Genomic DNA, 14,138 nt, shown 5'->3' on the forward strand with positions numbered 1-14,138 from the left:
TTGAAATATCTCAGACACAAAGAACAGCATTACGAAAAAGTGTAGGAAGATGCCGGTTTACACTGAAGATTGACACTAAATTTTATTGTGTGTCTTCCATCAGCATTACAAAAAAAAGTAATTAAAATGAAAATAATAAAAATTTTAAAATGCATCCACTACATCGTCATTCCTATGTAAGTAAATAATCCATCTGGACCTCAAGCAACTATTATATTCTATTTCGTGGTAGGCTGATTTCTACACAAACGTGAAATGTATTGTTCCGATTTTGCAGTTCTGATTTTTCCGATTCAATTGAATAAAATGAAACCAGCCATCCATGGCAGATTTTATCAAAACTTAATGCTGCCCACCAAAACTTGTGGCCAGTGGCCAAAAGAGCCCATGACTTACATTGAAAAAAGGAACATTGCGATACAACAAAAGCTCACTGAGCTCCTTCAAAGTACAAAATAACAAACCACAATATTTTGCGATGTTTTCACAAATTCAATTTTAAGACACAGCATTCAACTCCCCCATAAATTCAAATCACCGGCTTTGTCTTCGTTGTAACATATCCTCTTCCTCCCTCCTCCACTCTCAAACCAGGACAGTCTGTCCGTACTGGACATCAAAAAGTTGCGCGAATCCACGCAAACATCTTGGTATTCACCCATGCAACACAAAAGGGGCAATTTTGCAGCCTTCCGTTGCAGAAACAGCCTGCACAGTGAAGGCCACACCGAGATAATTTGAAGGGTGTGGGTGGGGATTAAAGTTGCAGGGAGAAGCACCGAAACATTCCCCGTCTAAAGACTCACCAACAAACTCTCTGCGTTAATCGGAGACTTCGGGTCTCTGACCATTGCCTCCAGCTTTTTCAGCCGCGACTTCAGGCTGTCTACCGACGACATGGTGAAGGAGGCCGTTGTCCTGTGCCCCAGATCCGGCGTCTCTCTCGCTCTCTTTCTCTGTGCGATGGGTCTCACGACGGGCTCACACTGCTCACTCTCCCTTGTCCCACTACCGCCGTCTCCTCGCAGGCCACGGCAGCCTGGGCCTACAACAGCTGCCTTGGGGAAGAGACAGGCACACGGGAGACTTTGCTGTAGACATAAGATAAGCGGGTGGCCCACTCCTCACCACCACCACCGCCGCCGCCGCCCCTCCTCCCTCTCCTCCTCTATGCCAGGCCGCGCCTATTTCCACCGCCTGGAGGTAACGGCCGCCGTGTCGATTTGAATCGGAAACCGCGAGGCGATTACTCGGAGCCGATGACAAAAACAACCGCACAGACGTTCCAAAACGTCATCGGAATTCAGCACGCGAGGCCTGTTGGGAGGGGGGGAGGGAGTCCACTCGGCCGCCCTCCTGCTGCCTGCCCGCCCGCCTGCTCACTCGCTCCACTGGGGGTGGGGGGGTCCTCGCCTCGCTGTGCGCCTGCGTACTCCCCTCCCCTCACTCCCCTCCGGTGGCTGGCGGTAAATGCGCGCACTGAGAGAAGGGACAGTCGCGCCTGTCTGCCTGGCAACTGCCTGGCAACTGGCCGTCTCCAGTCAAGGTTGGGAGCTACCATCTTTGATGCAGGCGCCTTCCGTCAGCGGGAAGGGAAGGGAAGGGAAGGGAAGGGGCTATGGACCAGAAAGTAAAGACACACGAAACTGTATAGCTAGACACAAAATGCTGGAGTAACTCAGCGGGACAGGCAGTATATCTGGAGAGAAGGAATGGGTGATGTTTCAGAGTCGAGGCCCTTCTTCAGACTGAGAGTCAGGGGAGAGGGAGACTAGAGATGTGTGGAAGGGTAAAGTGTGAACACAACAGAACGCTGCTCAATGAAATGTGGACTGGATCATTTTAACCGAGGGGAAGGTGACATTGAACGAGGCATACAAACAGCAACATGAATCAGTGAACCTAGTCAGAAAACTAGAGTGAGGGAGGGAAACTGTAGAAACTGGATTATAACAAACCCCACCAAGTGCTGCAGTAACTCAGCAGGTGAGGCAGTATCTCTTTAAATTAAACGTAATGCTGTGTCCTCGCTCGCCGAGTCTTCAGCACTTGAGTGAGGTTTTTTTTGGACCAGAGAGTATTGAGAGATTTTTCACAAATCTCATGCTGGGGGCACCAAGGAGCGGGGTTGATCAGCCACCATCAGGACACATAGAAAAAAGTCAGCTGTTTGAACAACCAGGCCCTTCCGGTTGCTGAGCGCATAGACAGCTGCATGCAGTGAAATTCCTGGCCGTCCTTTCATTCCTGTGACAAATCCAGGCACAATTAAACTATGAAGTCATGAAAGTTTGTTGAAGACAGGGCTTGAAAAGGAAATGCATTATTAATAATTCATTTATCGTTTTATTGTTCTTATATTAATTCTCTAAAACTTTGCGTTTACCCAATTTTATTTGTATGAATGCGAGGTTATATATGAAGTGACAGTGCCACACCAAGGAGAAATGAGTAATTTGACATTTTTGAACGATTTTTTAAAAATCTGTTTATTTCTCTTATCAAGATGGCTTTACGCCAATATCTATTAAGGATAATTATCGAAACATATTTTTAAAAGTACCTACAAGGAGATGGTGGAATACTATATGTTTGAACCATTAAAGCTGTTATTTAATGATTCTCCTGATTTGTTTTGATAGTTTGAAATCTAAATATAAATGTTGTGAAAAAAATATTAAATTTTGGAGAATAAATAAAAATGACGTTGATAGTATAATCATCTTCGTAATTTAAAAGGTTATTTAAGTGGCCAATAGTTTTGTCGACAAAAGTTGTTATTAATAGTATTTTCTTCGGGGTTTTACTTTGCGGGATTATTAACCATTCCGAGATTGGACTCGATTAACAATTAATAACAGCGCAAAGTAAAGCGATCTTTAAGTAAAATTTACAATGGTAAACGTCCTGCAGCAACAATCCACGTTTTTTGTTTGATTACGTTAACTGAATTATATGTTTTTTTTTTTAATTTCTATTAATGTATCTCTATTACTCAGAGGAAATAGCTGCGCACTCCAGGAGGTCGATTTCGAAACAAAATCGGAGCCGTGTTCACAACCTAACCCATGAGTAAGTCCCGAAAGATACATTCTGGTGACTTGTTGCGTCCTTAGTCAGATAGCAAATAAATGTTGTGTTTAAAATAGCTGAATCATAACAGTATTTTCCACACATGGTTGCTTGCCATGAGATTGCTCAAGCACTAAATATAACGGTTCTAGGTAAAATGAAAGCTAATTATAGTTTGATTACATCAAAAAATCATTCTGTTTCGCTGTATGCATTATTAGAATATGGCCAATTGTCAATTTGAGTTTATATTTTGCCATGAGATCTTTATGTTATTAAGACTCCTGATTTGCTGTCTATTTATATCGTTAACAATGCTGCTTCCGCACCATTTTCATATTGAAACTGAATCTTTTTAATGATAGAGTTTGAAGCCAAACATCACTATGTATTTTTAATTCCTGTTTTCACAATATTTTTAATATCTCTTTTTAATATTTGGAACAAACATATTTGCAATAATTTATAATTGCAATGGAACAGTCTGCAATTTAAAAAAAAAACTTTACATTACTTTAAGTGTAATTTTAGTACATTATTGCCATCAATGCAGAATTTTCTTATTAGCTGTTTTATCCACCTGTTAAGGCTAATTATGTAGGTTTTGATTAATTTACAGAAATAGTAAACGCCATACAAAATTTATACTGATCATTTGGATTCAATGTTATAATTTGTTGATCTGAATCATATTATGATGTCCACATTTGGAAGTCTGGAGCCTCTGCAGTTCGCATAACTTTGCATAGTTTGCCAATAGATCTGTGGATTGGCGCATTCAACCTGGGCCTGCACTTCATCCTCCAGTACCTAGAACACCATTGTGCCAGAGTTACTGCACTCCAAACTTTCCGAGTTGATTGTGCCTGAACCCCTCTGTCGGTGGATCACCAGCTTCCTGACAGACAGGAAGCAGCACCTCGGACCCGCAAACCCTCAGCATAGGTGCACCACAAGGCTGCATACTCTCCCCTCTCCTCTACTCTCTCTACACCAATGACTGCACCTCCACTGACTCCTCTGTCAAGCTTCTCAAGTTTGCGGACAACACAACCCTGATTGGACTGATCTAGGATGGGGAAGAATCTGCCTACAGACAAGAAATGACACAGCTGGTGGCCTGGTGCCATCGCAACAACCTGGAGCTCAATGCTCTTAAGACAGAATTGATAGTAGACTTTAGGAAAGCTCCCCCTCCCCTCACCCCACTCGCCATCAACAACACCACAGTCACATCTGTGGAGTCTTTTAAGTTCCTGGGAACCATCATCTCCAAGGACCTTAAATGGGGGGCTACCATCGACTCCACAGTCAAAAAGGCACAACAGAGGATGTACTTCCTGCGGCAGCTGAGGAAGCACAATCTGCACACGCAATGATGGTCAAATTCTATAGGGCCATCGTAGAGCCTCACCTTCTCCATCATGGTCTGGTTTGGCTCAGCCACCAAGCACGACATCCGGAGGCTGCAGCGAATCATCCGATCAGCTGAAAAGGTTATTGGCTGCAACCTTCCCTCCATTGATGAACTGTACACTGCAAGGGCCAGTACTCAATAACCAAAAATCTGTAGCCTCCTTTCGCTCTGGTATTTTATTTAATTCACATGTTTAATCAATAATGTTTTATTATTAATATTTAATGTTTTATGTCTCATTCCTAAATGTCACTGTATGTCGTTGTCACGTGGGTGGAGCACCAAGGCAAATTCCTTGTATGTGAATACTTGGCCAATAAATGTATTAATTAATTCATTCATTCATTTATCACAAAACATAAATAACATGGTGCAAAAAAGAGAAAGAACTTTCTCATTTTGCTATCAGGAACATATCCTTACAAGTTATAGAATTAAATTATGTATGATTCTTATATCGTTTAAGTTCATTTGAGTTAGCAAAAAAATGTAATTATTTTGTCAAGAAGGAACATGCATAAATTTAATGAGAGTAATATCAAAATAAATATTTTAACACATTTAGAAAATATAACAATTAAGAAAAAATTGGTACAAGTGCAACTCCCTTTTGCCAGGTAGGTTTCATTGCTCCCAGGCCAAAGCCATTGTTGGACATGGCCCACTATGTCCCGGTGTTGGAAGGCAAATTTTGCGTCCAGTACCACTGCTGCTGGAGTCCATTTCTTCCCTGTTGCTAGGGTTGGAGCGACACCTCTTATTATTGGGTCCCGGGATTCTGTTAGTGTCATGTCCAGCCTCACTTTGGCACATTTGTACTCCTCCACCAGGCTTGAGACTGGCAGTGAGAGGGCTCCATTCCCATAGAGCCCTATGCTGCTGAGGCATCTCAGTATCCCAAACCACTTCCTCACTTGTGAGTTCACCAGTTTCTCCAGCTGGTTGACATGGGTTAAAGTGACCTCGTAGATGGTAATTGGCCACATGAGTCGGGGCAGTCGACCGAATTGAAGGCACCAAAGCTTCAGCTTCCCTGGGAGAGCAGTGTTGTTGATTTGCTTGAGGCCACTGATTGTATCCTGCCTGAGTTGTTCCACCTTCTCTGCATCCTTGAGGTATGCGGTGTACCATTGCCCAAGGCTTTTGACAGGCTTCTCCAGGACAGTTGGTATTGTCTCGTTATTGATGCGGAACCTTTCGTCAGTGAGCCAGCCTTTGACGATGGAAATACTGCAGGATTTGCTGGGTTTAATCTCCATTCGTGCCCATTTGATGTTTTCCTGGAGTTTATCCAGCAGGCGTTTGGTGCATGCTTTTGTTGTTGTTATTGTGGTCATGTCATCCATCTACGCCCAGATTGGAGGAAGACGCAGCCCACTCTTCAAGCGTTCCCCTCTGAACACCCATCGTGATGCTCGAATGATGAGCTCCATTGCCATGGTGGAAACCAGAGGAGAAATGGTACAGCCTGCCATTATGCCTACCTCAAGGTGCTGCCAGGCAGTGGTGTTGGCCTGTGTTGTGACGCAGAACTGGAGGTCCTGGAAGTAAGCTTTTACCAGCTTTGTGATGACCTCTGGGACCTGGAAGAAATTAAAAGCTGCCCAAAGAGTCTCATGGGGCACCGAACCAAAGGCATTGGCAAGATCTAAGAAAACCACATGCAGATCTCTCTTTTCCTTCTTGGCAGTTTGTATCAGGTGCCAGATGACGTTTGCATGTTTCAGACATCCTGAGAAACCACGTACCCCTGCTTTTTTCACTGACGTGTCAATGAAGTTGTTGCTCTGCAAAAATGCTGAGCCACAACACCAAAGAAGATCTTTCCTTCCACGTTCAGAAGGCTGATCTGGCGGAATTGGCTAATGGTTGAGGAGTTCTTTTCTTTGGGAATTAAGATCCCTCCTGCCATTCGCCATGCCTTAGGTATGATTCCTTTCCCCCATGCCACTTTCATTAACTTCCAAAGGTATTTCAGGGCACTAGGGGTGTTCTTATAGAGCCTGGATGGAATGCCATTGGGCCCTGGGGCTGATGCTGTTCTTTCCTGTTTGACTGTGTTCTCCACCTCCTTCCATGTAGGATGCCTTATGTCCATCTGGTACTCAGGTGGGTCGATAGGTGGCATGTCATCTGGAATGGTGACTGGCTCATGCCTCCGGTTGTCAGGGTACGTTTTCCTCAGGTGCTCCTCCAGTTCCCTTACAGGTACTCTCAGGATCCCACTCTTCTCCTTGACAAAGAGGCTTTTGACAAACTTATACGGATCTCTGTAGAAACTTGGCCTTGCCCATTCTTTCTTCTTGTGTTGCTTTCTCAGGCATTCTGCTCTTTATTTCTCTCAGTTTTATTTCTTCCTGCAGTGCCTCGAGTCCTTTCCTTTCTGCCTCTGTGGTCTTCCTCCACTGTTTTCTCAGCTTTCTTTCACCAGTCTTTTGATCTCCTGCTGCCTCCTGGACTTGTACTGGAGTGCTGGTTCCTTCTGTGTCCTCTGTTTCATGACCTTCACCCCAAATCTCTCCGCCCCATTGTTGTATATGGTGTCTCCCATCTTTTCCAGTTTTCTTTCCACACATCCCTTCAATCTTTCCAGAAGATGGATGAGGTCAGTGTTAATGGTCTCCCACTCTTTCCTCTGGCAGGATTTAGGCCACAAGATTTCAGGCTTTTTCCCTTCAATTTTCTTCTCTACCACTGACTGTGGCTGGTTGGGCTCTGGACTCGTGTCCGTTGGTGGTACTGTACCTGGTTGAGCTTCGCCTGGGGTGCTGATACCATGTGGACTGTAGTGGTTATCCTGCCACTGGGCTTCACACGACTGATTTGACCTACCTCTTAGAGGGTAATGGTCAATGCGAGGCCCCACACCAAGCTCTGTCAAGGCACGTTTTCCTGCCCTGGTGGATCTTGAGACCCTTCTCTGATGTTATATTTTCCCAGCCACAGATATAGCTTCGTAGCTTATGTCCTGCCAGTGCTGCTGCTCTGTCAATTGCTGTGCTAGTTGTAATACTCATAGTCGATTCCGTTCCTAGGTCTGTTGCCGTGTGGTCTGTCAATGAGTCATCTTGCGCCCCCGCAGACTCGAGGGGTATTCTTCGTCTTGTCTTTTTCATAGCAATATATGGCTGAATCCAAAACGCTCATTAGCGATGGATCCTGCTGGCATGAAGAACTAGCCCATGCCAGCCCCGGTGGGGTCTATTCCCTCCGGTCAGCAGTCTCTCCAGGCCATCACTAGGTCTTTCCCTGGTTGTCAGCTGCCCTTTCGCAGCGGTCACTGGTTTGATCCAGATGTTCAGATTGATTAGTAGGACTAGGTGTTACAATCCCTAAGATTTCATTACAATTGTCATTCTTGGGTATGACCACTAGGTGAATTTGCTAACAATCAGACACATCTTCAGTTGTGTACCTCAACGTCACTGGGTGTTTCTTTGCTGGATTATTAACCATTCCGAAATTAGACTTAATTAACAATTAATAACAGCGCAAAGTAAAGCGGTCTCGCCTGGAAATTTACAATGGTAAACATCCTGCAGAAACAATCCACGTTTTTTGTTTGATTACATTAACTGAATTATTATTATTTTTTAATTTCTATTAATATACAATCGATCCCTTGGTCCTATCACACCAATGACGAACCATATAGGTAATAATGATTGTAAGTGTCATTAAGCAAAGTGGAGTGAAAGTACAGGGAATATAGAAAGCAGATTCTGCCTGGAATTATAACACAATGGAGATCAGAAGCGATTTAGGGATTGGAGAGTAGACTATGGTTAGGACAAGGTGGGAAGAAGTACAGTACAATGTACAGTGAAATATAAATTTATGAGGGAATGTTTGGGATTGAATTCATCAAGCATACCATTTCTGATTTTATTCCGGCTCTTTGACTCCTAAAGCCTCCAACCTTATCGTTCCCCATCCCCGCACGGCCCGGTCTTATCTTCTCCCCAAAATCCACAAATAAAACTGTCCTGGCAGACCCATTGTTTCTGCTTGTTCATATCCTATCAAATTAATCTCCACATTCCTCAACTACATCCTATCTCCCCTGATCCAATCCCTCCCTACCTTTATCCAAGACACCTCACACGCTCTTCGTCGCTTCAATGACTTCCGTTTTCCAGGCCTCCACTTCCTCACCTTTACCATGGATGCCCAGTCCCTCTACACGTCCATCCCCCTCCCTCCCCCCACCAACAGGAAAGTCTTAAAGCCCTCTGTTTCTTCCTCAACCGCAGAACCAGCCAATTTCCATCCACTAATATTCCTCCGCCTAACAGAGCTGGTCCTTACCCTCAACGACTTCTGCTTTGACTCCTCCCAATTCTTCCAAATCCAAGGGGTAGCTACGGGCACTCGCATGGGCCCCAGCTATGCCTGCCTCTTTGTAGGGTACGTCGAACAATCACTGTTCTAGGCGTACACTGGCCTTATCCCTGAACACTACCTCCGCTACATTGACATCCCATGCAAAACTCATTGACTTCATCAACTTTTTTTTAATGTTTATTTTATTAGAAGCAATTGTACAAGAATAAAGTAATCGGCATAACAATGATACAACTTTCGTACAGCTTCATTTTTAACATTTTATAAATTGATACATGAATCGGGAAAGGTAGTAAAAAGGAAAGAATGAAGAAAAAGAATAAAGAAACAAAAAAGAGAGAATGAAAAGTCCCTGAACTGCCGAAGAAGTGTGAGAAGAAAAAAAAAGAGAAAAGGGAAAAAAAACAGAGATATGTCCCACTATCCTTCCCTTCACCCAGAGGAGGAGCCCGAGGGCTGAGGGATGGGAGGAGACAGCCCGAGGGCTGAGGAAAGGGAGGAAACAGCAAGGGCTAACAACATTGGGAGAATTCAATGTTCATGCCCGCAGGATGCAGACTCACCAAGCGGAATATGAGGTGCTGTTCCTCCAATTTCCGGTGTTGCTCACTCTGGTCATGGAGGAGACCCAGGACAGAGAGGTCGGATGGGGAATGGGAGGGGGGGTTGAAATGCTGAGCCATCGGGAGGTCAGGTAGGTTATTGCGGACTGAGCGGAGGTGTTCGGCGAAACGATCGCCCAACCTCCTCTTAGTCTCACTGATGTAGATCAGCTGACATCTAGCAACCGATGCAGTAGATGAGGTTGGGGGAAATACAGGTGAACCTCTGTCGCACCTGGAATGACTGCTTGGGTCCTTGAATTGAGTCGAAGGGGGAGGTAAAGGGACAGGTGTTGCATTTCTTGCGGTTGCAACGGAAAGTGCCCGGGGAGGGGTTGGTACGGGAGGGAAGGGAAGAATTGACAAGGGAGTTACGGAGGGAGCGGTCTTTGCGGAAGGCAGACATGGGGGGTGATGGGAAGATCGGTTTTAAATTTGTGTTCAACCATTCTATTGTTGAAGAAATTCAGGGAAAGGAGACCATGTTTTGGAGAATTGGTGGGATTTATCAGCCAAAACAAGCCTAATTTTTTCTAAATGTAGTGTCTCGGTCATTTCAGTGATCCACATCTTCACTGTGGGAAATGTTATCTTTTTCCAGAATTTGAGTATGTTTTTTCGCAGTTATTAAGCCGCAGTCAAGGAAACATCTTTGGAATGTCGTTAAATTAGAACAGCCCTCTGACATTCCTAAAATTATTAGTTTTGCTTCTGACTTCAGTTGAATTTTAAGTGTTTTAGATATGATATCGAATATTCCCATCCAGAAATGTTGTATTTTTATACAGGATGCGAAGGAATGGGATAAGGTAGCTTCTTGGAGGTGACATTGATCACAGATAGGGAAGACAGTTGGGAAGATCTTATTCAATTTGGTCTTTGAATAGTATAACCTATGCAATATTTTGAATTGTATCAGGCAAGACTTCATCAACTTCACGACTAATTTCCAACCTGCATTCAAATTCACTTGGACAACCTCTGACATCACCCTACCATTTCTGGATCTCACCGTCTCCATCACAGGAGATAGACTATTGGCAGACATCTATTACAAACCTACCGACTCCCATAGCTACCCAGACTACACTTCTTCCCACCATGCTTCCTGTAAAGACTCTATCCTCTACTCCCAATTCCTCCGTCTACGCCGCGTCTGCGCCCAGTGTGAAGTTTTGCATAGACCATCGGAGATTTCCTCATTCTTTAGGAAACATGGGTTCCCCTCTTCCATTATAGATGAGACTCTCACTAGGGTCCCCTCGATAGCCCACAGCTCCGCTCTCGCTTCCCTCTCCCCCTAAGAAGGACAGAGTCCCCCTTGTCCTCGCCTTCCACCCCATCAGCCGTAGCATACCGCATATAATTCATACATTTTCACTACCTCCAACGGGATCCCACTACTGGCCACATCTTCCCCTGTCCATCCCTTTCTGCTTTCCGCAGAGACTGTTCCCTCCGCAACTCCCTGGTCAACTCATCCCTTCCCACGCAAACCGCCCCCTCTCCAGGTACCTTCCCCTGCAACCACAGGAGATGCAACACCTGTCCCTTTACCTGCCCCCTCAACTCCATCCAAGGATCCCAACAGTCTTTCCAGGTGAGGCAGAGGTTCACTTGCATCTCCTCCAACCTCATCTACTGTATCCGCTGTTCCAGGTGTCAACTTCTGTACATCGGCGAGACCAAGCGCAGGCTCGGCGATCGTTTCGCTGAATACCTCCGCTCAGTCCGCATTAACCTACCTGATCTCCCGGTTGCTCAGCACTTCAACTTCCCATCCCATTCCCAATCTTACTTTTCTATCCTGGGCCTCCTCTTTTGTCAAAGTGAGGCCCAGTGCAAATTGGAGGAACAGCACCTCATATTTTGCTTGGGTAGCTTACACCCCGGCAGTATGAACATTGACTTCTCTAACTTCAAATAGCCCTTGCTTTCCCTCTCTCTCCATCCCCTCTCCCTTCCCAGCTCTCCCACCAGTCTTACTGTCTCTGACTATATTCTATCTTTGTCTAGACTGAGCGGAGGTATTCAGCGAAACGATCGTCGAGCCCACTCCCCTAAAGGTCTCGCATTCCTTCTCCCCAGAAATGTTGCCTCAACCGCTGAGTTACTCCAGCATTTTGTGTCTACTTTCAATTTAAACAAGCATCTGCAGTTCTTTCCTACTCATCAAATTTTAGTGCTATACAGGCAGGCCCCAACATACCTTTATTGTCTTATCAGCTATCTATCACTTTATTCTCCCCTCATAATTTTCAGACATTAATGCAACATTTCTCTCAGGTATTTGAATTAGGATAATGACTTGCTGCTGTAAACTCCTGCTAAAAGCCCGCAACATGAGTTTCCGGTCCCACAATACAGAGCTGTATAGAGTGGCCAGGTCCGACCTGAAGGGGGACATCCGAGACACCAAAGCAGCCTACAAGCGAAGGATTGAGAGCCACTTCGACAACTCAGACCCCTGTTGTGTATGGCAAGGTATACGGCACATCACCAATTACAATAACATCACCAACCCGTCCACCAGCAGCAGTGCCTTACTGGTAGAGCAGCTCAACCACTTATTTTGCCCCAATGAGGTGGAAAGAACAGAGAATGTCATGCTCACTACACCACTTCCAGCTTCCAACAGCCAGACACTCATCATACAGACACACGCACACTCCATAATGTCAACATACGGAACGCAGCTGGTCCGGACGGAGTTCCAGGACGGATGCTCAGAGACTGCGCTGCGGAATTAGTTGACGTGCTCACATTTTTAATTTATCCCTGGCACAGTGCATTGTCCACACATGCCTAAAAACATCTGAAATAGTGCCAGTTCCGTAGCAGCCAGCCATAACCTGCCTCACCGCCTATAGACCCGTCGCACTAACATCAATAATCATGTAGAGCCTAGAGAGACTGGTCTTTAAGCACATCTAAGCTGCTCTCCCACCCACCCTGGACGCACACCAATACGCATACAGAGCCAAAAAAAATCAACAGATGACGCCATTGCCACTGCCCTCAATACTGTATTGCTCCATCTAGAACAACGGGGAGCATATGCCCGGCTGCTGTTTGTTGATTACAGCTCTGCATTTAATACAATCATACCCAGCAGACTGGTGTCCAAGCTGTCCGACCTAGGTTTCGAACTCAACATCTGCCTTTGGATAAAGGACTTCCTAACAGATCGGCTGCAGTCAGTCAGGATGGACCCCCCCCCCCCCCCACTCTGTCACTCAGCACAGGGGCTCCACAAGGCTGTGTGCTTAGCCCCCTCCTCTACTCTCTTTATACCAATGATTGTATACCAGCCCACAACATGAACACAATCATTAAATTTGCAGATGAAACGACAGTGGCGGGGCTGATCACTGAGGGCGATGAGTCAGCTGAGGTATAGAGGCTAATAGGTTGTTGTTCAGAAAACAACGGCACTCAACACCAAAAAAAAAGAGCTCATCATCGACTTCAGGAAGAAGCAGGGTGACCATCCCCCACTGCACATAAACGGAGAAAGCGTGGATAGAGTCTCCAGTTTCAGGTTCCTGGGCACCCACATCTCAGAAGGATTCACGTGGTCAACCAAAATAAACTCTCTGGTTAAGAAAGCACAGTGGTTTCACTTCCTAAGGACCCTCATGAAAGTAAACTTGCCACAACAGCTGCTAGTGTCCTTCTACTGCTGCTCCTACTACTGTAGCTCACGTTGCCTGCAGAAGGCATCCTGCATCCTAAAGGACCCATCTCACTCCGCCCGTCACTTGTGGGGTGAGATGGGTCTGCCCTTATGGAAATGCTGCAGGTCCATCAAAGAGCACACCACAAGACTAACAAACAGTTTCTACCCCAAGGCCATCACCACACTGAACTCTGCATTGAAAGCACACCCCAATAGTCAATATTTATACTGTACAATACCAACCATTGTGCAGTACTGATATATTCATTTATAATATTTATTTTTATATTACTATTCTCTGCAATATATTATATTCTGACAATGACCTTCTGAGTGTAATATCTTATATTCTGGTATGGGTGCTTACGTAGTGACAATGTGCAGGCGTGTGTGAATCTGTGTGTGTGTGTTACAGTATGTGCAAGTGAGTGTATGAACAATTTTTATGTTACTTTTTACTGGTATTTTATTATTTTTATCTTGTACATTTGAGCTCCGTTCAGGCAGTGCACCTGAATTTCGATGTATGCACCACAACAATGACAATAAAGTATTAATGTAGAGTAATTTCCAGTTTCATAAGTTCATGTTCTAGGTTTCAACCCCATTACCCTGCCTTCTTCCCATAACCCCTGACACCCGTACCAATCAAGAAACTATCAATTTCCGCCCTAAAAATATCAATTGACTGCCTCCACAGCATTCTGTGGCAATGTAGAAACCAAGAACTGCAAACACTGGTTTACAAAAAAGGATACATGTTGGAGTAACTTGGTGGGTCAGCTCTGGGGAACATGGATAGGTGATGTTTTGGAAAGACATGACAAAACGTTACATATCCATGTTCTCCAGAAATGCTGCCTAAACTGCTCAGTTACTCCAGCACTCTGTTTTTATTTCCAGATTTACTTTGGAATAGCTGGATTCTGCCGACACTTTCAGGAGAGACTAGCTGCTTTGTTCTGAGTTCAGAGCGTCATTCTCATTACATATATGATGTGCTTCTGTACCACAATCTTGAAAG

General features: G+C 44.9%; 1 protein-coding gene and 1 long non-coding RNA gene across 7 annotated transcripts in view; one reads left to right on the forward strand and one right to left on the reverse strand.

The window, feature by feature from the left end:
- Window positions 1-1,355, reverse strand: part of rock2a (rho-associated, coiled-coil containing protein kinase 2a) — a 150,361-nt gene extending 149,006 nt beyond the window's left edge. For 2 of the 3 annotated variants that reach the window (XM_055635314.1, XM_055635313.1), the window contains exon 1: window positions 807-1,355. In XM_055635314.1, coding sequence (XP_055491289.1) covers window positions 807-899 — 93 coding nt within the window. In that variant the 5' untranslated portion in view covers window positions 900-1,355. The remainder of the gene's footprint in view (window positions 1-806) is intronic. The other variant, XM_055635316.1, reaches the window with a different exon arrangement.
- On the forward strand, window positions 1,073-9,127 carry LOC129697095 (uncharacterized). Of its 4 annotated transcripts, none has more exons than XR_008723446.1 (3): window positions 1,073-1,203; window positions 3,000-3,072; window positions 3,692-9,127. It is a non-coding gene; the product is annotated as an uncharacterized LOC129697095 (long non-coding RNA). The 4 variants fall into 4 exon arrangements; XR_008723445.1 differs by lacking the exon at window positions 1,073-1,203 and adding an exon at window positions 1,399-1,546 and having other exon boundaries at window positions 3,692-9,126; XR_008723444.1 differs by lacking the exon at window positions 1,073-1,203 and adding an exon at window positions 1,555-1,986 and having other exon boundaries at window positions 3,692-9,126.
- The last annotated feature ends 5,011 nt before the right edge of the window (window positions 9,128-14,138 follow it).

This window comes from Leucoraja erinacea, chromosome 5 (assembly GCF_028641065.1).
Source record: "Leucoraja erinacea ecotype New England chromosome 5, Leri_hhj_1, whole genome shotgun sequence".
In the NCBI taxonomy this organism is placed as follows: domain Eukaryota; kingdom Metazoa; phylum Chordata; class Chondrichthyes; order Rajiformes; family Rajidae; genus Leucoraja; species Leucoraja erinaceus.